This window comes from Narcine bancroftii, chromosome 12, assembly GCF_036971445.1.
Source record: "Narcine bancroftii isolate sNarBan1 chromosome 12, sNarBan1.hap1, whole genome shotgun sequence".
Lineage (NCBI taxonomy): Eukaryota > Metazoa > Chordata > Chondrichthyes > Torpediniformes > Narcinidae > Narcine > Narcine bancroftii.
In genome coordinates this window covers 74,766,829-74,793,799 of record NC_091480.1, presented here as the reverse complement: position 1 = coordinate 74,793,799, position 26,971 = coordinate 74,766,829, and the positions used below count along the sequence as shown (strand labels likewise).

The following is a 26,971-nucleotide window of genomic DNA, read 5'->3' as shown; positions in this document are numbered from 1 at the left end:
GCAGCACAATTGCCAATGGAGAAAGGTTTGAATTCGGAGACCGTCAGCTGACCAAGAGGGGGGCTGATCCGAGTGGAGTCGGGACGTCCGGAACGAGGTAAGGGCTTCAATCTCACCCTCTCTTTTCCATCAGCAGAGTGAATGATTGCCAGCCAAGTCGTGCCTCCAGTGGTGCATGGCCTCAACTATAGCCTTCTGAATGGCAGAGTGCCTGGATAGATCTCATCGCCCACTGCCGTGGATCGAAGGAAGTGACAGGACAGAGGGGTTGCCATTCGACAGTTTCGCTACTGTCTCCATTTCATCGTCGCTTTGAGCCCCTTTCTGTGGCTCTACTGGCAGACTTGCAATGCTCCAGGTGAAGGGCATCCAGTCGGGCCGCTGTGAAGTGGCGGATGGATTGGGCCCGGGGAGCTGCAGTGACATCTGTTATTGTAGCCATTGCGAGCCGGTTCATTACCCTTCTGACTCCTGTCAGGCTGCCTGTCTCCTTCAGAAGGTCACAGATGTGGTTGCTGCTCCAGTCAAGGCTGATCCTCCTCCCGGGCCAGCGCCGAGGAGGGACTGACTGCCCCGTGGGAGGTGCTACGCTCTTCCGAGAAGATTTAGGTAGTACTTCGCCGTTTCCTAACGAGTATTCACCCGGTCCTGAACTCGGGTCCCTGCGTGTCGGCTACTTCACCTGCTGTATTTCCGACCACAGCGGCAGAAGTGCCCAATGTCCAATAGGGTGAACCGACCTGAAGTGGGCGAGGCTCGCAGAGTTCATAAACTACCTTTATTTCGGTATTTTAAATAAACCATTTTCCAACGTTGTTTGGTGACATGGGCGGAGAATTATCCGGGACGGGGTCCAGTGGGAAAAGGAAAACAATTAGCACGCCAGGCATTGACAGCCTCGACCCCGACTCCTATCCCATGAAACCAGTGTTTCCAGTTGAGGGGAGACTCTCCTATCCCCGGGGATGAGTTGTGTGTTCAGTGGCAAGTGTCCTGGTTAAAGGTGGCCCAGTGGAAACAGCACAGGCGGCTTCCTCTCCCGGGATGCTGTACAGCGAATTAACTTGGGCTGCCAGTGGAAATAGGGCTAATAATTATCGTTGCCTTCACAGGGTCGGGTCCAGCAGTTGGAAGCGTGATTCTGCTTTGTTTCTTGTTGCACTTGGATGTTCTGATTGTAGTTGCCTTGGCGAACTGAGAGCAAATGATAAAGTGAGGAAGTTTTGGGATGAGGGTTGATTATGTGTACAAGTACTATGCAGGTGTGCGGTAGAGAGTGTAAAATGTACTGTGGCCATATTATCCCCTAGTGTGAGGAAACCATTCATTCTCCAGTAAATTTCCAAAATTAGGTGGAATTGTAATTCTGAAATTAATTTACAAATTCATCTTGATGTTGATGACATGGTAGGATTGATATTGCCCAACTTTGCTATTGTATCACCCTGAGATACTCCTTTGTTGCAGAGGATTCAACCGTTTTAAGTCAGGGACCTTGAAGGAATAATGACTGTCCTGGAGAAGGGAGTGCAAATGAAAAAAGCCTTGTGTTCTAAATCCCATGCCTGTAGGTAATACAGACTTTGGTGTGATATCTCCCTTCTATGCAGAATGGCAGAAAGCGCCCTCTGTGTTCCCTCGTCTTGTGACTGCTTTGTTGCTCTCCCACCGGCCACTGAAAGGAAAGAAGTGATTTTTGGGAAAAATTCAGACAGACCACGGGAGGAAGTCCAGGAAGTGGTCTACTTTCCTGCAGCCGAGCATGCAAAAGGCTCCAAGGTAGAGGTAAGAGTGTGGATGCTACATGTCAACTGCAGCATTGGATTCATGAGTTCCATGTTTGTGAGGAGCCGGACATTGATTATAAACCAAAAATTACATGTCATTGGGCTGCCAGCATTGACAAATAGATTGGCATGGAATTGATGCCCTTTATTTCTTCTTCCCTTGTGTCTATTTCACAAAAAGCAAAGAATAAACCCACATTTGTATCAGATGGAGGTGAGGTCAGATTAATGGCTCAGGCAGCATAGTGGAGGCATTTGATCATAAGAAATAGAAGTGGACTGCATGTCTCCCTCTGCCGCTCAGTAAAGGCAATAATCCTATAACTCAAATTTATTTTTCTGCCTGAACCGGATTCCCTACTGTCCCAATAATTGAGATCAGTGGACTATTGGGACCAAGCCTTGCAGATACTCATGATGAGTTTAAAGGTGCAGCCATCTGAACGTTCCAAAAATATGTAACCTTCTATGAAGAAGTGCCTAATTCACGAATGGCCAGTTTAAGGCGATTACCTTGGGATTTTTCTCCATCTCCGAATCCCATGATTAAAATTAAAGTGGAAGGCTTTGCACAGACATTTATCACGAAACATTTACCTTTGCAAAAAGACTGCGAAAACCAAGAATTTTCACTATTGGGTAAACAAGTCTGCAGATGCAGGGAAACTGAAGCAACATGCACGAAGTGCTGGAGAATTTCAGCAGGGTCAGGCAGCATTCATAGAAAGCACTAGACAGTTGACATTTCGGGCTGAAAACCCTTCATCGAAAATTTTTACTATTGCATCTAATTTGCAAGTTGAAAAAGATGATTATTTTTCATTTGCATATATACACAACAAAATCCCCAGTATCCAGCACCTATGGGGATTGCGGATGCCGGATATGTGAATTTCCTGGTTGCCTGAAACACACTTTACAATGCTTAACTAATGTGTTAAGAATAAACAGTTATTTTCAAAAAAAAAACAAAAGACAGTGCGAAACGTAAAGTAATTTGAAAAATAATCAGTATTGTAGACCTTAATTATGTCAAGTTCATTTTAATCAGGTAATTCCCGTAACTTACAAAATTTAAATTCAAACCCCGGTCGCTGGCTCTGTAATAGCGTTATGCTAACTGCTACGCTAACTGCCACCATCATAATTAACTCCCCCACCCCACCCCTTTCCCCAGGTTTAGAGAAAAAGCCTTACTAATATACTAATAAAGATAAAAATTTACTAGGCAGGGATAGGGAGACACTTTGGGAGAGACGCCTCAATGGTGAGTGGCATTGGCCGGCTCTTCATCCTGGGTGTATTCAAACAACTTTAGTGAAACTTTATTCAAACAGCTGCTGTGGGCAAGGCATGGTCGGGATGATCTGCCGGCTGAAAGTTTGCTCCCATCTTTACTGAGGGCTTGTGTGTTGCTTTGGAGAACATTAATTTTACTATTTTAAATTTTTATTTATTTTTTATTTATTCTTATCTATCTTACATTTTATTTATCTGTTTATTTCCTTAACCTTTTTTGTTGATGCTTGAATTCTGGATAATGGAGATTTTTAATGTACCTGGAATCTAATCTGTGCTTACAGAGCCTTGCGAGAAAGAATGTGAGGGAGTTTGACAGGGATATGAATTTGATCATGTATACAGGTGGACTGAGCCACATTAGGTACATTATACATTACTTTGTGAGAAATGCAATTTTTTGAACAAGCTGACACTTGAATGGAAGCCAAGGTGGGGAGGGAGGGGGAGGGGAAGAGATTTGTTGAGTCTAACCTTTTTTCATATTGTTTCAGAAGTATAAAGTTAGCTGTAAAATGTTATTGACACTTAATATCCAAACAATATCTCTTCACATTCTCTGAAGAATGATCTTGGAGAATCATGGATTCATGGCAGTTAATGTGAGTTACATTACTGGATGAATACTTAATATGTTCAAAAATTCTCTTCCCACTAGATTAGAGGAAAATAAAATATCTGTTTGGGGTAATAACAGGAATTTGCAGTGAGAATGTTGAACAATAAAGTACAAGCACGTAGTATTTTCAAGGTTTTGATGTATTGATAGCTCTCAATAGAGATCCTTTGTAATGCTATAATTTTCTATGTATCTTATTCTCTGGCAATAGTTCAATCCTCCATTACCAGTTGAGAATAGTTTATTATTCTTTGTTCTGAGGCATGCATAGCTTTTAATTTTGCTATATGAAAGATTACATGGTACAGATTTCCTGTGCACTTAATTGGTGCCTTTTCCTGTCATAGAATTGGGAAAATTAATAACACTAGAGAAGAGATGATTCTTCTAATTTCAGACAATTAATTTCAACATCAAGGTCAAAGTAATTATGCTTTGTTGTGAGGTGAAGGTAGAATTTGTTGGGCCATTGCACCAAATATTTTCTAATTGTTTCATTAACACTGCCATGGATGTCGATTTGGACACAATGCTTAATTTGGTTAATAGCTCTTAATGAATAACTCGCCATTGTCTATTACAATTCAAAGTGGTACATGGAGCACATTTGTCTAAGGCTAAATCATCTCACTATTATTCCGATATGACTCCCTGGTGTGATAGGTGTAAGAGCAGAGAAGCGTCATTAATTTGTATGCTCTGGACTTGTCCTAGTCTAGAAACATACTGGAGAGAGGTTTTACACACTTTATCAAAAATTTTTAATATAGATTTAACACCGAACCCTTTGGTGGCCTCTTCGGCACAACAGGAGGGAATGATTCTTCTTTGTCTCTGGTTCAGAGTCGCGCCATTTCTTTCGCCTCTCCTTTGGTGAGATGTGTGATTTTACTTAAATGGAAGGATTCTGCCCCACCTACTCATGGTCAGGGGTCGCGTGACATCATGTCCTGTTTGAATATGGAAAAGATTAGTTATTCAATTAATAATTCAGATATAGGATTCCAGAAGTTATGGGGGTCATTTATGACTCACTATCTTACTTTATAATTTTACTCCAATGTAATTAAATTGTCCGACTTGTATCTTTTCCACATTCCTTATATTTTTTCACCTTCGTTTTTCTTTTAATACCAGTTCAATATAACATCTGGCAATGTGGTTCAGTAAAGGAGGTTGAGGTTTTTCTCCTCTACTACTATTTTATTCTTTCCTCCTTTTTTGTATTATTAGGTTTTTTAAAAAAAGGTATATACTATTTAGAATATGAATTATGGATATAATTTACAATTTATGTCTGTTAGTGATATACAGAATATCTTATTTAGCTTATGTAACTGTCCATACTATCTTATTGAATTGTACCCTTTTTGCTTGTATAAGTTCTTTATTAAAATCAATAAAATATTTTAAAAGGAAAAAAAAACAGTGCCATAAGGTTTGTCAGTTGTGACCATTCATTAGTCAAGAATGTGAGGTCTTCCTCTCACCTCCCCACCTACTGACTAAAGTTTTTTTTGAATATTTTGTTTTTTTATATAAATATAATATAGTAAACTCTCTAATATCAAAGTGTGTGTGTGTGTATATATATTCTTACAAAAAAAATCAAAACAAACCAAAACAACCCTTTCCCCCCCCCCCCCTCCCTTTTCACAATATAAATCCAAACCTTCAGGGCTCACATTTATGGTGACCGTTTTAATAAAAAAAAATTAAATCTCAATGGGGAAGTCACTTACATTTATACTAGAGCAGCATTTATTATTATCCTTTTTAATTATTATATTTATAATTACAATTGGGCACCTATATGATCCAAATATGGCTGCCACATCTTAATCAATGTCATATTTGTTGTTTTAGTTGTATATCATTTTTTCTATAGGTATACCACTATTCATCTCAGCATTCCATTGTACTATATTTCCAAGTATTCGCAATACATTTCTTAGCCACTGCTAAGGCTATTTTAACAAATAAAATTTGGAATTTAGTTTATTACTTATTTCAGTGAAGTTGCCCAAAATATAAAGCTCTGTGACATCCGTGAAGGCCACCCCTGTTATCCTTGTTAGTATTTCAGTATTATCCTGCCAGAAAGGATTCACCTTCACACACGACCACATAGCATGTACAAAGTTCCTCTTTCTGTCCCACACCTAAAACACATCTCTGATATTTCAGATTTTGATTTATGTAATTTCTGTGGTGTGAGATATAATTGGTATAGGAAATAATATTGCACTAATCTCTATCTTGAATTTATAATTGACATTATGCTATCCAAACACCAATCAGACCAGCATCTTTCCATTATTGCAACACCTAGATCCGACTCCCATTCTCTCTTGATCTGTGTAAACTTAGTTTTGCACTTTCATTCTGGAGAGCATAGTAAAACTTAGTTATAAATTTAGGTGTCTTCCCCAGCCAAATGATTTGTTCCAGTTCACTAATTTCAGGTGGGGCCAAGTTTGGCTCCCATCTTTCTTTTAGGAACAATCTTAGCTGGAGAAAACAAAAGAAAGCCCCATTAGCTAATCCTTAATTATTTCTTAATTGTTCAAAAGACATAAGAGATCCCTCCACATAACAATAATTCCTTTATCACACCATGAATTCAATATTTTGTTACCTAGGTTCATAGAGAGCAACATTTTTACATAATGGGGTCCTTAATGATATCCATGTTTTTTTCCATGCACTCATTTATTTCTTGCCATTTTCTAATCATATCCATCTTTTTTGTTATTAACAACATTCCACTCATAAATAAAGTCCTTTGCTGTCTCCTTTTATTGAATCCAAGAGGTAGGTAGGTGGGGGGGAGGGGGTACTGTCTCCTTCGAAGAAAAATGATAAAAATATTGTTTGTACTGATAAATAGAACTCTTAAAATCCGGGAGCCTAAGTCCTCCTGGTTTACAGTCCCATGTTAGCTTTTCCAATCAAATTTTCAGCACTTTGTTATTCCATAGGAATTGCCTTATGTAATTATTTAATAATTTAGACATTTTTAGGTAGTGCAATAGGTAACAATTGAAAAAGATACTATAATCTTGGCATCATCTTCATTTTAATACAATTTACTCTTTTCACTAAAGTAATCGGCAGGTCTTTCCATTTCTATAAATATTTCTGTTTTTTTCTAAAAGAATAGTGTAATTAAATTTGTATAAATTCTGTAAATTATTTTCTATCTTTATTTCCAAATATTTGATTCCATCGATCTTCCATTTAAATCTGCTACCTTTTTGATATCTTTCATAATCAAAATTCTTCAATGGATTATCTCAATCTTTTCCATATTTATTTTATAACCTGATATTCAACCATAGTTTTCTAATATTGTTTGTAATTTTATCAAGGATTCAGCCAGGTCAGACAAATATTCCTGTCCAACTTTGAAGCCCTTAATATCCTGATTTCTCAATATAATCTCCACCAGAGGCTCAAAAGCTCAGATAAAAAGTGCTGGGGTCAGAGGATATCCCTGACCACTTAATCTACTCAAGGGGAAAAACCATTGATATCTGATTCTTAGTTATAATTTTGGCTTGTAATTTATGATAGAGTTCAATTCATAAATTTTCTGCCTATATCGAATTTTTTCAATATTTTAAATAGGAAAGACCATTCTAATTGGTTATTTTTCTGCATCTAGGACAGTGGTTTTCAACACCCCCCCCCCCACACATACACACTTACATTCCACCTTAAGCAATCCCTTTGTTATAAGTGCTCTATGATTAGTTTTTCTTTGGCTTGGCTTCGCGGACGAAGATTTATGGAGGGGGTAAAAAGTCCACGTCAGCTGCAGGCTCGTTTGTGGCTGACCAGTCCGATGCGGGACAGGCAGACACGATTGCAGCGGTTGCAAGGGAAAATTGGTTGGTTGGGGTTGGGTGTTGGGTTTTTCCTCCTTTGCCTTTTGTCAGTGAGGTGGGCTCTGCGGTCTTCTTCAAAGGAGGCTGCTGCCCGCCAAACTGTGAGGCGCCAAGATGCACGGTTTGAGGCGTTATCAGCCCACTGGCGGTGGTCAATGTGGCAGGCACCAAGAGATTTCTTTAGGCAGTCCTTGTACCTTTTCTTTGGTGCACCTCTGTCACGGTGGCCAGTGGAGAGCTCGCCATATAATACGAGATGATTAGTATGATTAGTAAGGGATTGCTTAAGGTGGTATGTGAGAGGAAAGAAAAAGTTTGAAAACCACTATTTTAATCATACCTAGTTGACTTCTTATGTGCACAGTTTCATAACTCCAAAGGAAATGGGCCAATAACAATTTTTCTCACACAAAATATTTCAGTAACAATTGGGTCCAGAGTAGTGATTCTCAACCCTCCCTTCCCACTCACTTACCATCTTGAGCAATCCCTTACTAATCACAGAGCATTTATGATAAAGGGATTGTTTAAGGTGGAATGTGAGTTTGAGGGGCAGTTTGAAAATCACTGATCAAGGGAGATGGTTATACTTTGATTCAACTTTGATTTTGACATATGCATTATATTAAATGGTCTATCCGCCTGGCAGATGTAGGCAGCCTCCAAGAACGCGGCGCGGGCTACACACTCTACTGGTCTGGCAAGCCTTCGGATGAACGCCACATTGACCACCGCCAGTGGGCTGATAACGCCTCAAACCGTGCATCTTGGCGCCTCACAGTTTGGCGGGCAGCAGCCTCCTTTGAAGAAGACCGCAGAGCCCACCTCACTGACAAAAGGCAAAGGAGGAAAAACCCAACACCCAACCCCAACCCCAACCCCAACCAACCAATTTTCCCTTGCAACCGCTGCAATCGTGTCTGCCTGTCCCGCATCGGACTGGTCAGCCACAAACGAGCCTGCAGCTGACGTGGACTTTTTTTACCCCCTCCATAAATCTTCGTCCGCGAAGCCAAGCCAAAGAACTTAGACTATTTGAAGAATGTCTTCCTTTTAAAAATCCCACCTGATCTGCATGTATTAATCTTGGTAGATATTACCCAGTCTATTAGCTAATGCCTTGCCAACATTTTATTATCAGCATTGAAGAGTGATATGATGCGATCTCTACCTTTCTTTGGTAGCACTGTAATTATAGCAGTTGAGAAAGATTCCAGGAGGGTCTGGGTCTCCACTGCCCAGTCCAATACATCCATCATAGGTATCAATAAATCTTTAAATTGTCTATAGAACTTTGGCAGAAACCCATCTTCCTCCAGAGATTTGTTAGCTTGTAAAGTACCCAAGGCTTTATCAATTTCTTCTCTTGTGAAAGAGGCAGCTAAATCAATTCATTCTCTATCTTCTAATTTTGGAAGTTCAACATTTGTTACAAATTTGTCCATCTCATTTTCATCTCCTAATAGTTCTGATTTAAATAGTTTTGTATAATGTTGTCTAAAAGTATTGTTTATTTCTTTTTGATTATATAATATCAGCCTCTGTTTTTATTGCACTTATCAATCTAGATGACTCTTCTGCCTTTACCTGCCAAGATAAAACTTTGTACCCGTTCTTCTAATTCATAATATTTTTATTTGGTTTTTAATATCATTTTTTCCTTCTGTTCTATACATTTATGATGCATTATATTTCAGATTTTTATTCTCTAATAATCTATATTTTTCTTTGACCCTGTTCTCTGAATTTTTTTCTAATTTTGTTATATCTTTCTCTAGACCATTCAACTCTGTAGCATATTTTCTCAAGATTTTTTGTATAAGAAATAATTTGTCCTCTTAGATAACCTTTAAGTGATTCCCATATTAAAAAGCTATTATCAGTAGAAGCAAGATTAGTTTCACAAAATAATTCTGTCTCTTAATAAACTCACAAAAGTCCTTCCTATTCAACAGTGTGGCATTGAGATGCCATCTATACACACTTTCTTGATTTTCAATGATTACATTAGTTAAAGTTAATGGCAAATGATCTGATAAAAGTTTCACCAAATATTCTGTTTTTACCACTCTACTTTTTAACCAGGAAGACATTAAAAACAAATCAACTCTTGTATGTGAGTCATGTACCATTGAGTAGAGCGAATAGTCTCTTTCTACAGGGTTAGGCTGCCTACATATATCAATCAAATTTAAATCCTTCATAAATGATGGTGTTGTTTTTGCAGCTTTATCCAATATTGGATCAAGACAGAAATTGAAATCTCCTCTGATTAGTATATCTCATATCCCCTCTGCTGTTTTTAATTAGATATCCTTCATATAAACTTCATCATCATAATGTGGTCCATAGATATTCATAAAAGTCCATGATTCTGCATAATGTGTCATTACAGATCTTCTGGCTTGGTCAGTCAGTGTCTCTTCTATTATTATTGGTATATTTTTAATTAATTAGAATTGCTGCTACTCTTGCTTTTGAGCCAAATGAAGACTTGTCTTACTTGTTCGACACATCTTCTTTTTAACTTATGTAAGGTAAAACATCATGAGATGGGAATGTGTAAGGAGTTACCCTGCCCTGTACAGGGCTGTAACAAGATGTAAATGCATCCTTGTACTTACAAGATAAGAGAGACATTGATGGATTGAGAGGCAGGAAGCTAGCAGGGAAAGGATAGCAACAGTTTTAGTCATTGGACAAGTAATGATATGATGATGTTCTAAGCACATATCCAAGGGTATAAAAAATCACCATTTTGCTGATAACGGCAGAATGCATTCTCCGACTAACATGTTTAGTCGCAAGTGTTACAATCCGGTAATAAAGAACAAAGAACCCTGATTTCGACTCAGCCTGGTGTTTGTCTCACTCATTCATGAACAAAGCAGACCTAACACTTAGCATGTTCTGATTTAGTAAGATGTGTTTCTTGTAGAACGTCTATATCTGCCTTTCATTTTTTAGGTGTTCCAAGACCCTCTTCCTTTTCACCGACCCATTTATCCCATTAACATTAAGACTAAGAAATCATAATGTTCTATCCACATAGATTTTCAAACAAATATTGTTTAACAATAAAACCTTTTTGATTGTTTAAATAATAGTGATCTTTCCCCTTTAAAAAAAAACCCACATACAATGTCCCTGCCCTGACGATGATGTAAACTGGAAACCCTGAAAGCCCCCAACAAAAGTCCATGGAATCCCTCAAGGAAGAAGAACCCCTTCCTTTATCACCATCTTTTATAGATACTCCTCTCTGGGTGTCATTCTCCCCCTTAGACTGGAGTCTTCCCCTTGCTACTACTTTTCCCATGTTTTCTCTCTTTCCTGAGCTCTCTGTGAACATTTCAATAAAATTTACTTTCAACAATATATACAAGACAGTTTTTTTTAAAACTTTTACAGTCTCATTGTAAACATTCTTCACAGTATTCTTCTTTGGTAACCTCAGCCTTTTCATAAACCTCGCAGGAAGTCTTCCACCTCATTCTTAGTCTTGAAAAATTGCCGATTACCTTCTGCTGCTTCAACCCTCAGTCACAGGGCATATCATTGAATATTTCAACTTTTTGGAACGCAATTTTTTTTTACATTGTTAAACTCCTTCCTTAATCAAAGTAGGACTAGAATATTGAAAAAATAGCACTTTTTCATGATCAATCTTGGGCGGACCATTATTTTGCTTAGAGTGTTCATATGCTGCTCCCAGAATTGTGTCCCGTTCCTGGTAACTCAAAAGTCAGCAGAACCAGTCGTGGTTGCGAATCACCAGCTCTCCTGGGTCTGAGGGTCCGGTGAGCCCTTTCAATATGTAATTTTTCTCTGAATTTGTCTTCTCCCAGCACACGTGGGATCCACATTTCAAAGAAGTTCACAGGATCTCTTCCCTCAATTCCTTCTTTCAGACCAATAATTTGAACATTATTTTGTCTGCTAAAATTCTCCATATGGTCGATTTTTGTCCAGCAGATCTTGTCTGTCCGACTCCCATTGCTTCGTATCTTTCTCCAAAGCTTTTAGCCAAGTGTACTTCGGCTTGGTTCATTCTTTCCATTAAGTCCTCAACAATTTCTTTAATTTCAGTCATCCTTTCAGTCATGTCTCTTATTACATTTTTGATGCCTACAAATTGATTACTAAAGTTTTCCATTTTCTCCAGGTTAATATTTAGTTATTGTCCCGACTCCCCAGCTCTGCCTGTGTCCACAGCTCGATGTTCCTGGCTGAGTAGAAACTTCCTCAATTTTTGTTCTCGGCTGCCTTGGTTTCTAGTACATGTTTTGTCCTTTTTTTTTAAGTGAAAAAAAATCTTAATTTTAAGATTTTGTCTTTTTAATACTCTTCACAGAGTGCTCGATCAAAACACGTCTCAGTCCTTCACATGTCCACGCCCGCCCGTCACTGACTAAAGTTAATGGAGCAGAGAAATGTATGGGGGGGGAAGAAAAGCACATCCAGAATTGCTGGAGGAATTCAACTGATCTCACAGCATCCAGATATATTACTGGCATTTTGGGTCTAAGCCCTTCTTCAAGGAATAAGCCTTCCTGTTCTTTGCTTTTACCCTGAAGAAGGGCTTGGGTCCGAAAATATTTTTTTGAGACAATGCATGGTAACAGGCAATTTCTGACCACTAGTCTGTACCGCCCAATTTACACCCAATTAACCTACAACCCCCGGTGGGAGGAAACCGGAGCCTCCGGGGAAACCCACGCAGGTATGAGGAGATCATTCAAATCCTTACAGACAGGGCAAGATTTGAACTCAGTCCCGACCACTGATGTTGTAAAGGTGTGGTGCTAACCACCTAACCAACTGTGCCACCCCAAATAGTTACAGGTTCTGGCCATTTAAACCCATGTTGCTCAATTTCAGCGACAATCCTGTATGTTTTGGAAGGTGGGAGGAAATCAGAGCCCACAGGAGAAACCCAAGCAGACATGGGGAGGACATTGGAAATGCTGGCAGAAGACATCAGATTCGAACCCGGGTCACTGGCACTGTAATAGGTATTGTGCTAACCACTACCTACTACAATTCGCCTATCGTCACAATCTCTCCACAACAGATGCAATATCACTGACTCTCCACTCAACTCTGGATCACCTCAAAAATAGCAATTCATACATATGGCTACTCTTCATGGACTACAGGTCGACCAACAATACCATTATTCCCTCAGTGCTGATCAAGAAGCTACAAACTCTAGGCCTCTGTATCTTCGTCTGCAACTAGATCCTTGACTTTCTCTTTGGAAGACCACAGACAGTACAAATTGGGAACAACGTCTCCTCCTCACTGATCTTCAACGCAGGTGCACCCCAAGGATGCGTACTTAGCCCACTGCTCTACTCATTATACAACCACGACTGTGTGGCCAGGCACAATTCTAATGCCATCTACAAGTTTATTGATGACACCATAGTTTTCGGCAGGATCACAAATGGCAATGAGGAAGCATAGATCAACTAAGTTGAATGGTGTAACGACAACAACCTTGCACTCAACGTCAGCAAAACCAAGGAGATGATTGTGGACTTCAGGAGGACGTCAGGGGAATGTGACCCAGTCCTCATCGAGGGATCAATAGTGGAGAGGGTCAAGAACTTCAAATTCCTGGGTGTCAACATCTCCGAGGATCTGTCTTGGAGCCTCCACGTTGATGAAATCAGAAAGAAGGCTCACCAGCGGCTATACTTTGTGAGGTGTCTGAGGAGGTTCAGTATGTCATCGAAGACTCTCATAAACCTCCACAGGTGTACTGTGAAGAGCACTCTGGCTGGTTGCACCACTGCCTGATATGGAGGTGCCAACTCTTAGGACAAGAATGAATTCCAGAGGGTTGTCAACTCGGCCTGCGACTTCACAGGCACCAGATTTCACTCCATCGAGGACATCTACATGAGGTGCTTTCTTAAAAAAGCAACCTCTATTCTCAAAGAACCCCCCCCCCCCACCACCCAGGCCATGCCCTCTTCACTCTGCTACCATCGGGGGAAAGGTACAGAAGCCTAAAGACGAGCACTCAGTGGCACAAGGACAGTTTCCCCGCTGCCATCAGATTCCTGAATAACCAATGAACCAAAAACACTGCCTTACTTTTCGTCCACTACTTTTTTTTTATACTAATGCTGTAAGATGGTTATAATGTGAACGTTTGCGCTATGATGCTGAGGCAAAACACCGAACTTCAATTCTGATTCTGATATCTTTAACTCCTCTGGAGTCTGCAAGACCGGCTGAGTTCCTCCAACATTTCTGTGTTTTTATTGTAATCACAATGTCTGCAGACTTTTGTGTTTCACTGAGAAATGTATGGAGTCCACAGTTAATCCTATTCAAGTTCCCTCTAGACCAGTGTGTCTACAGAAAGAGCTGTTTTATCTTACAACTCTAACAATTGTACAAGGGAGGTCTATGTATCCTCTTCACTGAGTGTTCATTTTTAGAATGTATGATGTAACTTTTTCCAACATTCTCCAGTGAACATCTAGCTACAATGGTACACCTGTATTGACTTAATTTAAACAATGCATGAGTATAGAAACAAGTTTTTTATTTATTCTCAAACTGCTTCCATTTAGTTGGTCTTTCCACACATGTCTATTTGCCTTGGTTCTAGATTCCTAATACTCTCAAGCTCTAAAATGTTCCATTAGCTTTTGGGCCCCTATAGGTTTTTTTGGAGGTAAATTCCTAACTTCCATTACCCTTTGTATAAAGACCTGTTTCCTAACATGGTGGCTAAAAGAGCTGATTTTAAGCTTATATTTTCTTGTTCTGGATCGCTCCATTGTTTTTCTCTCTCTCTACAACCAAAAAGAATCATTTAACCGTAAACAACACAATCAGACTGGATCTCCAGAGACTCAGTTTTTATAGGAGATTGCAATGTTGTAATTCATGGATCCTATTGTTTGTATACCTATTTCACAAAAGCAAAGAATGACCATTATTTGTTTCTGTCCTGTATTTTATTGAACAGTGCACGTACATTGAAATCAACCAGGTGGAGAAAACTCACGCAGTGATCCTCAGTCGCCCAGCCTGGTTGTGGGGAGCGGAAATGGGTGCCAATGAGCACAGTGTCTGCATTGGCAATGAGGCTGTGTGGACCAAAGAGCCTACCAATGAGAACGAAGCACTGCTTGGAATGGACCTTGTCAGGTAGAAGCATCTGTTCTAATTTGTATTGTTTGGCATTAAGTTCTTAGTTTAAAATAGGAATTACAATGCAATTTGATTTTTTTTCCCCACAAAGAAAATAACCCATAAAACACTGCAGGAGAGAAACAGGCCCTTTGGTCCATGCTAAATTATAGTTGGTTGTTTTAGTGGCAGCCAGGGGGCGGGGCTTCATGTTCAAATTATCTCTGTAATACCGGCTGACCATGAGTCCCAGGAGCCCGCGCTGAGATGGCGCTAGACCCCCTCCACCTCTGGGACGAAGCCCGCAGGCTGAGAAATTCATCAGGAGTGTTACTTTAAAAAGTAGTCTAAAAAGAGTTTAAAACAGTTCTTGAAAAAAAACACACCAATGCTGGAAAAACTTAGCAGATCAAACAGTACCTTTATGTAGCAAAGGTAAAGTTACATCACCAATGTTCAGGCTTGAGCCCTTCATCAAGGTGTGGGGGAACATGAGAGATGTCCGAACAAAATGGGGAAGGGTGGGTGGCAAGGGTGGGAGATGATAGGTGGGGGGAGGGGGACTGCAGGAAGGGGGGTTGTGGTGCACACAATAATCACATTGACATGATGGAGTGATTAAACAACTTTAATTACCAAAAACCTGGTATTACTGATACACTACTTGGCCAGGTTCCAGGTATAGGAACAAGAGGGGGAAAGTCCGGGCTCGCCAGCCTTTATTGGGAAATCCGGGGAGGAACCAAGGGAGGGGTTAGGGAAGGTCAGGCAGGTTCAGGCTGGCCAGTCCATAAATTTATGTAAATTTCTTTCACCACGGTGGGGGGGGGGGGGGGGGGGGGGGAGAGAAGTGGGGGGTGGTGAGGATGGGAGATGATATGTGGTGGGGAGGGGGGGAAGGACCACAGGAGGGCAGATGGGGGGGGGGTTGAATCTAGGCTAGGTGGAGAGAGAAAGGAAGTAGGAACTGGAATAACTAGTTAAAGGGGGAGGGGAAGGGGGAAAACGCATGCTGATTAGTCGAATGCAATGAATTCAATGTTCATGCCCTGGGGTTAGAGGGTTAGATGGAAAATGAAGTGTTGTTCCTCCAGTCTGCAGGTGGTCAGAATGGGGTTGTGTGAAAGGGCATGGACAGACATGAGAGCTTGAGAGTGTGACTCAGAATGGAAATAGTTGGCTACAGGGAGGTCACTTTTGTTGCAGATAGAGAGGAGGTGCTGGGTGAAGTGATCTCCTAATCTGCAACTGGTCTCTCCAATGTAGAGAAGGCCACAGAGGGTGCACTGGACACAGTAAATGAGTTCTTTATTGGTACAGGTTGTTGCTTCCTTCAACTCATCCCACTACCTCCAGATTAAAGGAGTAGCCATGGGTACCCACATGGGTCCTAGCTATGTCTGCCTGTTTGTTGGTTTTGTGGAGCAAAACATGCTACAAGCCTACACAGGCAAGACCCCCTAACTCTTCCTCCAGTACATCAATGAGTACATCAGGGTGGCCTCATGCACCCGTGATGAGCTCGTCAATTTCATAAATTTGGCGGCCAATTTCCACCCTGACTTCAAACTCACCTGGTCCATCTCTGATGACTCTCTCCCTTTTCTGGATCTCTTGGTTTCCATCTTGGGAGACAGACTCTCAACAGATATTTATTACAAACCCTCTAACTCCCACAACTACCTGGACTACACGTCCTCACACCCTGTCCCCTGCAAGGACTCCATCCCCTTTTCTCAATTTTTCCGTCTCTGCCGCAATTTTTCCGTCTCTTCCAGTCCAGAGACTCTGAAATGTCTGCCTTCTTCCATAAAGGTGGCTTCCCCTCCACCACTATTAACTCGGCCCTCACCCGCATCTTCTCCATTCCCTGCTCCTCTGCCCTAGCTCCCCCACCCCTAGAAACAATAAATACAGAATCCCCTTCGTCCTCACCTACCATCCCACCAGCCTCCGTATCCAACACATTATCCATGAGAATTTCCAGTACTTATTACAGGACCCCAGCACCAGACACATTTTTCCTTCTCTTCCCCTCTCAGCCTTCCATAGGGACCACTCCCTCTGTGTCTCCCTTGTGCACTCTTCCCTCCCCACCCATCGTGCCCCCACTGTGGTCATAGAAGGTGTAATACTTGCACCCACACCTCCTCCCTCACCACGATCTGAGGTACCAAACAGACCTTTCAGGTGAAGGAACACCTCACCTGTACCTCCAAAGAACTTACTGCATCCGGTGCACCCTCTGTGGCCTTCTCTACATTAGAGAGACTGGTTGCAGATTATGAGATCACTTCACCCAGCACCTCCTCTTTGTCCACAACAAAAGCGACCTCCCCATAGCCAACCATTTCAATTCTGAGTCACACTCTCAAGTTCACGTGTCTGTCCATGGCCTTTCAGACTACCCCATCCTGACCACCCGGAGATTGGAGGAGCACACCTCATTTTTTCATCTGGGGACTCTCCAGCCCCAGGGCATGAACAGTGAATTCACTGCATTCCAGTCATCAACTTGCCTTTTTCCCCCTCCCACCCACCCCCCTTTTAACTAGTCATTCTAGTTCCTACTTCCTTTCTCTCTCCACCTAGCCTAGACTCTTTCACCTATCATCTCCCACCCTCACCAACCCCCTTCCCCCTTTTGTTCAGACATCTCTCATGTTCCCCCATACCTTGATGAAGTGCTCAAGCCCAAACCATTGGTGATGTATCTTTACCTTTGCGACATAAAGGCACTGTTTGATCTGCTGAGTTTCTCCTGCATTTGTGTGCTTTTTCACATAACCATGGTGTCAACAGAATCCTGTGTTTTACTCCTTAAAACTGTTCTTTGCTGATTACAATGTGAGTCAGTATTTTCCCTTTAAGATCTCCCTTAAAAGACACCACAGTTATATTTTTTAATATAATTTATACTTTTTTTTGCAGGACTTTTTGTCATTCAAAGGTGTCAGTGGACCACTACCTTGCACCTTCTGCTAGGTAGGGACTTCTGAGATTTAGACATGTAAATGTAGGGATGGTATTCCCATGCATCTGATGCCTTTCCCTTCATGGTGTTAGTCCTATGCTATTGGGAGAGGTTTAAACTAGATTGACAGAGGGGTGGGAACCAAAGTGGGCGCGCAAGTAGAGAAAGCTGGTAGGGAGTTTGTGTATAAGGCAGGTAGAAAGGGCAAATTTTCATTTATGGGGATGGGTTGCAACAAAGACGCAGTAAAAAAATTTTTAAAATGTGACAGACAGAGGGCTGAAGGTTTTATATTTAAATGCACGCAGCACAAGAAATAAAGTAGTTGACCTTGTAGTACAGCTACAGATTGGCAGGTATGATGTTGTGGCCATCACAGAGACTTGGCTAAAGGATGGATGTCATTGGGAGCTGATTACCCAAGGATACACATTGTATCGAAAGGATAGGCAGGTAAGCAGAGGAGGTGGGTGGCTCTGTTGGTAAGGAATGACATTAAATCATATGAAAGAAGTGACGTAGGATCAGAAGATGTAGACTCATTGTGGGATGAGTTAAGAAATGGCAAGGGCAAAAAGATACAGTAGCCAGGATATGAACAACAAATTACAACAGCAAACAGAAAAGGTGTGACAGAAGGGCAATGATATTCTTCTCAAGGGCAGTGAGAATGCTGAACAACCAAAGGAACTGCTCACACTAACCATCCGAGACTCTTATTTGTACAAAACAATATTTATCTATTTGTATAGATAAAATACTTGTCCTGCATATCAGTTATTTGTCTGTATGTGTGTTATATCTGCATATTTTGCATCAAGGATTAGAGAATGCTGTTTCTTCAGGTTGTACTTGTACATTCAGATTACAATAAACTTGACTTGATATGGTAGTCATGGTGGATTTTAACATGAAAGTTCATTGGGAAAACCAGATTGGTACTGGATCTCAAGAGAGAATTTGTAGAATGCTTACGTGATAGATCATAGAACACTACAGCTCAATACAGGTCCTTCGGCCTTCGATGTTCAACTGACCCATATATTTCTTTATTTTTAAAAAAAAGTACAAAACTCTTCATATCCTGTAACCTCTATTTTTCTTCCATCCATGAGCCTGGCTAAGAGTCTCTTAAATACCCCTAAAGGTTCAGAATAAAGGGGACTACAGAGGAATGGGAGAACAACTGACAAAAGTTAATTGGAATGTCACACCAGCAGGGAGGATGGCAGAGCAGAAATTGCTGGAGTTTCTGCAAGAAATAAGGAAAATGCAGGACACGTGTATTCACGATGCTTATTCATCATGAAGAAAGCACGTCAGTGCCTTTACTTCCTTAGGAGTTTGTGGAGGTTTTGTATGACACTAGAAACTCAGGCAAATTTCGGCAGAGGTATGGTGGAAAGTGTGCTGACATCACGGTCTGGTATGGGAATACCAATACCCCAAGCACAAAGCCCTCCAAAAGGTAGTGGATGCAGCCTAGGACATCACAGGCAAAACCTTCCTTACTTCTGAGTACATCTACAGGGAATGCTGCCGTCGGAGGGCAGCAGCAATCATCAAAGACCCACACCACCCAGAACACGCTTTGCTCTCGTTGCTACCATCAAGAAAGCAGTTTCTGTGCCACAGGACTTGTACCACCAGGTTCAGGAACAGCTGCTACCCCTCCGTCATCAGTCGCCTCAATGACCATCTCAATCAGGGACTCATTTAAGAGCTCTTGCTGGTGCACTTTATTGATTTTCTTTTTGTTCTCTCTGTATTGCACGGTCAATTTACTTACATTCATTATCAATTAGGTTTTGATATTTATTTTTCTTGTATTGAAAAAATGCATTTTTTTAAAAAACAAATGCAGACTAATTCATAGTGTGGATGTGGAGATGTTCACGTAACACAGTACTGTATAAGGAATATCAAGTTCTCTTTGTAAAGAGCAATAGCAAATCAGTTGTTTAGAGTTTCAGTTTTGTTTCTAGCCATGAATGATCAGATGTATTTAATTTCACAGCTCACCATGGCAATACAAGGTCATTAATCCACTGTTACTTGTCATTAAATAATTTGAAATTAATTATCACGTTCATTAAAAACAAATGAAAGATGAGTTTCAAGCATGTGAAAAATCCAATTTGAAAACAAGTGTTTTAAGAACTTATCACAGTGGTATCATTAGAATGCATGAATGTATGAGACTTTATGATGAGCTTGACATACAGGATTCTCCCCAAAGGAGGATTTGGCAAATATTTGCTAGTTTTCTAAACGGTACAAATTTTACCATCTTCCTCTTCATTCCTATTTTCCTCCTCTTCTGTTAGGCTTGGCCTGGAGAGAGGTTCCACTGCTAAAGAGGCTCTGGATGTCATTACCTCTCTGGTGGAGCATTATGGCCAGGGAGGGAACTGCAAGGAGTCTGTGGAAGCATTCAGCTACTATAATACGTTTCTAATTGTGGACCGAAGAGAGGCCTGGGTACTGGAAACATCTGGGAGATACTGGGCTGCTCAGCAAATTACAGGTTAACTGCGGTGAAAGAAATTGAAAAACTATTTGAGAGTGTTCAATTTTTTGTCAATAATGCAATTTTAAGAATGCCTCCTGTCAGTGCTCTACAATTACCATATTGAGATGACATCTGCGGTACCAAAGCAAAATTCAATATGTGTATGTAAATACATATATACACACAGACACACACTTCACAAACTAACAATTCATTTTTGAGGCAAACACGACAGTGTAGGTCTTTAGCTAAATGATACAGTGCCAACAATTAAACACCTATTTGCCCTAATTTTGTATTTAATTTCATTTTTATATTTTCTTATTTCTTTCCCAAAATGTGCTTCAACTGCCTCCCATAACAAGATTCTAGGGCAACAAAACTTGCCAATCCACACATCTTTGGGATGAGTAGAAACTGAGGCACCTGGCAAATCCCTATGCAATCTTGGAGAGAATGTGCAAACTCCACACACTCAGCTGGATTTCAGGATTGAACCCAGTCTGCTGAAGCTATGAGGCATCAGTTCTGTAACAGCACCAATGTGCTGCCATTCATGGGAAATGCAAGCCTCTTTCTGATGCTTTAATGAAACAAGTGTAATGCATGATTGCAAATAGTATCATTAATAAAAATGCCAAATGTCTTGTGTCAGATTGCCTAATTAAAATAACCAAGTTAATCTATTTATTTACAAAAGATAATAATTTTTCTCCCACAAATTTCAGAAAACTATTTGTCTTGGCCTCCCTTCATCCGTAATATATTCTTGGTCTGTTCTTGTGACCTAAGAATGGTCCTTAATACTGTATGGCCAATTGTTCTTTCAAGTGACTAAGCCACCAGGAGGCTTTGATCATCTACTATGTTGCTTAGTTTAATTTTTTTTATTAACTTATTCTGAAGCTTTTATAGGGTCTAGAAATGTATTTTCTTAATTGGGTCATTTAAAACTGGAATCTTAGGGAACAGATTATTACTCTGTTTGACCATGGTGTGGTAAAATTGGTTCCATTGTTTCAAAACTTCATGTTGTACAGTTGGATTTGCAAATAAATTGCTTACCATAACCTTTCCAACTTGTAGCTGAGGGATATGATGATGACATTTCTTTCTGATGTTGGCTGTCCTCCAGTGAGCTCATTTACATGGGTATGTGACTTTATCATTGCAATCCTGCAAATTTTAACCAGTTAGATCATTCATTTTTATTTGTGTACCATCTACAACTGACAATATCAGATATCGATCATGCACTCAATCTACATTCCGTTCTGTATTTCTCACCGTCTGGAATCTGGAAATTGCATCGTGGCTGTAGGAAGGTTGAGTTCCATTTTCAGGTTGAAACCAGCATGCCTTTCTAAATGCAATATACAAACGTGCTGGAGAAACTCACCAAGTCACACAGCATCTATTCCTACGGATGTTGTGTGACCGCTGAGTTTCTCCAGTACGTTTGTTCATTGCACTTGACCCCAGCATCTGCAGACTTTATTGAACAATCCTTTTAGGGGCGGTATGGTTAGCGTAGTGGTTTGTGCAATGCTGTTATAGTGGCAGCGAATGGGACTGTGGTTCGAGTCCTGCACTGTCTGTAAGGAGTTTGTTTGTTCTCCCCATGTCTGCGTGGGTTTTTCCTGGATGCTCCAGTTTCCTCCCACCATTTAAAACATACCAGGGGTTGTAGGCCAATTGGGTGGCACAGGCTCGTGGGCTTAAAGGGCCTGTTACTGTGCTATGTCTAAATTTTTTTTTTTCCTTTTCCAATCTCTTTATTGGTTTCTTGAGAAAAAAATCAATAAACAAGATACTGACATATGATCCATGTGACTGATTTTTTTTTTAAAAAGAAAACTCACCTATTACTAATCTAATTTCTAAACCCACCTTTTATCTGAGCAATTTCTAGCAAAGTCAGGTGTCAATTACTGGTTTCAATACTAATAGGTGCAGAAAAAAGAAACAAAGAAATAAATTAATAAAGACCAAAAATAATCAATCTATACATTTTGAAAATAACTGAACCCCAAAGAGAAAAAAAAATACTCGTTTTAGTAGTTGAACCCCTAATTTTCTCTAGAGAAAGGGATGCTATCAAAGGGATGCCATCAAATCCAATAACCATTGTGTCTGCGTGGGAGGGACAAAATCTTTCCACCGCAGCAAAATAAGCCTTCGAGCAATCAGGGAAGCAAAAGCAACCATGGGATTGAGATGGAGTCAAAATTAAGTCCATTGATCCACTCATTCCAAAAATAGCAATAAAAGGGAATTTCATGTTCGGAATTACCCTCATCTGCACCTGATCTCTGAATTGATTGATCTTGCCTGGGGTTCAGAAGAATTGACATTATCATGCATTCTTGTAAAAGAGGAAAATAGAGCTAAAGCACCAGAGTCATTGTTAATTAACTGACTAAGCCATGATGAGTATGGAAGGATATGACTAAAGACAAAATTGTGTGTATCAATTAAAATGGAAAATTCAGGAAACACTCACTAGGTTGGGCAGCATCTATTTAACATTATTAACTTCATTAAATGTTTTAGTATAGGCACATTATATTGTTGTAACAAATTTATGTTCCACCTAAACAAAAATTGATGTATTTCAAATTCAGAAATACTTGCCATCTCAATTTTAGCCCAACTAGGAGGCCGTACCAAATCCATCAATGAACTAATACATTTAAGTTGGGCTGCTTCATAATAATTTTGAAAATGTGGTAAACGTAGTTCCCCCTAACTCATATTTCCAAGTTAATTTATTCAAAGCTACACTCGAAAATTTACCCCTCCATAAAAACTCCCTAACCATTTTATTCAAATCTCGAAAAAAAAATTTATCAAGTAAATACAGAATAGATGACTTAACATCTTTCATTCTGATTCCATAGATCCTGACTGTTCTGCTGCGTGTTTCCTGCATTTTCTATTTCCACTTCAGATTTCCATTATCTGCATTTTTGTTTTAATTTTCATCAGGGGAGCTGTGATGTAATGAATTAACTGCTCTCTCAGAGAAAAGTCATTGCTAAAGAAGGAGTCTAACCAGAGGGTGGATGGTACTTGCAGAAATGTACCCCATGTGACTAAGTAGAGAATTAAGCCAAAGCTCATTCAGTATTGTAGCCTGTACTCTCTCAAGAAATCACCCAGTGCCTATATGCTGTTGTGCTCTTTGTACTTAACAGAAGGTGCCAAAAATATTTCCAATCAGCTGACCATCACCACGAAGATCAATGTGGAGCATCCTGACCTTCGGAATTATGCCCAGAGTCAGGGATGGTGGAATGGTGAGGAAGAGTTCAACTTCTCCCAGGTTTTCTCTCTGAATAACCCACCAGTGAGAATGGAGGCTGCAAAGGCTCGTTATGCTGAAGGCCAGAAGCTGCTTCAAAAACAAGAAGGTGAATGATCCGTGAGCTCAAAAGGCAATTTATTATTGTATGGTCAAATTGGAATGAGGTTGAGGTAAAACTTGATAAGGTGAAAATATATTTAGACTTTGTGCACAGCAATGCAGAATTGACTATCTGTTGTCTTCTATGAAGCAAATAGAACCACAGAACACTACGTCTCCAGAAACAGGCCCTTCAGTCTATCTAGTCTGTGCTGAAATATTTATTCTGCCTCATTCCATCGACCTACACTCAGACCATATCTCTCCCATCCAAGTTCCTATCCATTCTTAAATGTCAAAATTGAACCTGCCTTTGCTGGCAGCTCATTCCGCACTCTCTCCATCCTCTGAGTGAAGATGTTCCCCTAATGTTCCACTTAAACCTTTCACCCTTAACCCAGGTCTTCTAGTTCTTGTCTCACATAACCTATAGAAAAAGCCTGGTTGCATTTAGCCTATCAATATTTTTTTTTAACCTGTATCAAATCTCCCCTCACTCTCTGATGCTCCAGGAATAAAGTCCTAACTTGTTCAACCATATAATTCGGCTCGTCAAGTGCCGGCAAAATCCTTGTAAATTTTCTCTGCTATCTTTAAACCTTATGGATATCTTTACTGTAGGTTAGCAACCAAAACGGCACAGGATAGAACATAGAACACTAAAGCAAGGTTCACATCCTTCAGCTGTCGATGTTGTGCTGACCTACACAGTATATTCCCACCAACATAAAAAAAACTAAACCCTACCTCATAACCCTCTATTTTTCTGTCATCCATGTGCCTGTCTAAGAAGCTCTTGAACACCCTTAGTTTTAGCCTCCACCACCACCCCTGGCAAGGCATTCCAACCACCCATAACTCTGTGCATTAAAAAAAAATCCCCCTGATGTCTCCCCTAAACTTTCCTCCCTTCACTTTGTAAAGATGTCCTCTTGTTTGCTACTCCCACCCTAGGAAAAAGGTGCTGGCTATCTACCTTGTCTATGCCTCTCAGAATCTTGTTGACCTCTATTCTATGTTTCAAAGAGAAACACTGTAGCTCTGCTAACCTAGCCTCGTAAGAGATTTTCCAATCCAGGGAATATCCTGGTAAATCTCCTCTGCACCCTCTCCATAACTTCCATATCCTTCCTGTAATGAGGTGACCAGAACAGAACACAATATTCAAAGCATTCTCCCCAGAGATTTGTAGAATGACAACATGATTCTTGAATTCACTCCCCTGACTAATAAAGCCCAGCATCCCATAGGCCTTCTTAACTATCCTATCAACCTGTGCGGCAACTTTGAGAGATGTATGAATTTGGACCCCAAGCTCCCTACGTTCCTCCACACTGTTAAGTATCCTACCATTAATCCTGTACTCAGTCTTCAGGTTGACCTTCAAAAATGCAGCATCTCACACTTAACCAGATTGAACTCCTTCTCTGCCCATCTTTCCATCCTGCCGATATCCTTTTGTAACCTACAGTAACCTTCAACACTATCCACAACTCCTGTAACCTTTGTATCATCTGCAAACTTACTGACCCATCCTTCCATTTCTTCATTAGGGTCATTTATAAAAATCACCAAGTGTAGGGGTCCCAGAACAGATCCCTGCAGAACTCCACTAGTCACTGACCTCCAGGCAGAATACATTCTGTGAACTCTCTGCTTGCTACAGGCAACCCAATTCTGAATCCACACAGCCAAGTTGCCATGGATCCCAGGCTTTGTGACTTTCTGAGCGAGATTCTCGTGAGGGACCTTGTCAAATGCCTTACTAAAATTCATATGCATCATGTCTCCCACTTCACCTTCATCAATTTATTTTGTTGTCTCCTCAAAAAACTCAATTAGGCTCGTGATGCATGACCTTCCCCTCACAAACTCATGCTGGCTATCCCTGAGAAGACTTCTTGAAATGCTTGAAATCCCTTCTTGAAATGCTCACAAATCCTGTCCATGAGAATCCTCTCCAATAGTTTGCACACCGCTGACATAAGTGACATGGTGTGTGGCTTCAGGCTGTGGTGTTGCCATGCATTTGTCCATGAGCTTGGTAAAGTTAGGAGTCTGTGAGGTGAAATAGTCTTGATGCGTCTCTGCAAGCATTTCATAGTCCGGATGCATTGCGGCACAACGTGCCAATGAGAGAGTGTGGTATCACAACATTGGAACTATTGATTATTTGCTCATCTTGACTGCAGATCCAGAAACAATGCAATGAAAATGCAAAAAGCTGCATGTCTTCAACAAACAAAAGTTTTTATTATCTCACTGCAGGTAGCATTGGAGTAGAAACTATCATGGACATCCTTCGCGATAAGGAGAGTGGCATCTGCATGGATTCTGAAGCCTTCTGTACCACAGGCAGTATGGTGTCAATCCTGCCTCAAGAGGATGACTTGCCTTGCGTGCATTTCTTTACTGCAACCCCTGACCCTTCAAGGTCAATAACCCAGTGTTGGTAAACACTCTCCGCAACACCTTTCCTTGACATGCACGTAGTGGGTATTTTCTCAGTTCAGAGCTTAGTGCCAGTGCATTAAAGTGTAGCATTGATGGAATCTGCCTTTTATCCTGGCATTTAATATCCTACTTTGTAATGTTACACCTCTCATCAGGATTGCCTTAATGTGCAAACCTCAAAAATTAGTCGAAGCAAAGTGGTAATGTCAATGTTGGAGGGGTAGAAATTTTTAAAAAAATGCTTTGTAAGCCAATATTCTTGTGTATGAAGGGAGGATGTTTTGATTTAGTTCTACCACTTGCTCTTTCCCTTTGCGTTATGTCTGTCATATTTCTTTTAATAGCAGATCTGTCTTCAAGCCCTTTATCTTCATTGATGATGTAACACCAGTTCCCATGGTGATTTCTCCATATTATGGTCATGATGATCCTGTCAGGAAGCAGCCTCGATTCCAGAGCAAGCAGGATCGCAGACATGAATTGTACAAGGTTCATCAGTGTGCTGAAGCTGCAATGGAGAGTGGGCAGGTACTGTTGGTTTTAATTTGGGAAAGAACTCCAGTAAAGCTCCAATAATCCTGAGACTTTGGTGCTGGAATAGCAGATCTTATTATTGGATGTTGTTAGTTCCCCAGCATACTTTAAATTTTTTTCAAAAGATGAGAAATATTCTTATTTCCTTTCAGGAGCAAGGTGTAAAGTTGTGCCAGACCATGAAGAACCTCGAGATGCAGGCACTACAAGCCATCAAGAACATGTTGTCTAGTGGAGGATCCTTTGACCCAGAAGAAATGGCAGATCTGTTCTTTGATTGTGTGGACACAGAGATCAAGTTTTACAAATAAACATTCTTGAGTGTTACTTTGCAAATCCTA

At 40.6% G+C, this 26,971-nt stretch overlaps 1 protein-coding gene across 4 annotated transcripts; it reads left to right on the top strand.

The window, feature by feature from the left end:
• scrn2 (secernin 2) lies at positions 1-26,971 on the top strand. 4 transcript variants are annotated; one of them, XM_069906870.1, is made up of 8 exons: positions 1-97; positions 1,611-1,785; positions 14,587-14,768; positions 20,052-20,251; positions 23,434-23,649; positions 25,911-26,076; positions 26,444-26,624; positions 26,783-26,971. In XM_069906870.1, the coding sequence occupies exons 2-8, from the start codon at positions 1,612-1,614 to the stop codon at positions 26,939-26,941; spliced, it is 1,278 nt and encodes a 425-aa protein (XP_069762971.1). In that variant the 5' UTR covers positions 1-97; position 1,611; the 3' UTR covers positions 26,942-26,971. The 4 variants fall into 4 exon arrangements, with proteins under 4 accessions (XP_069762971.1, XP_069762970.1, XP_069762973.1 ...); XM_069906869.1 differs by having other exon boundaries at positions 26,441-26,624; XM_069906872.1 differs by having other exon boundaries at positions 6-97; positions 25,911-26,094; positions 26,441-26,624.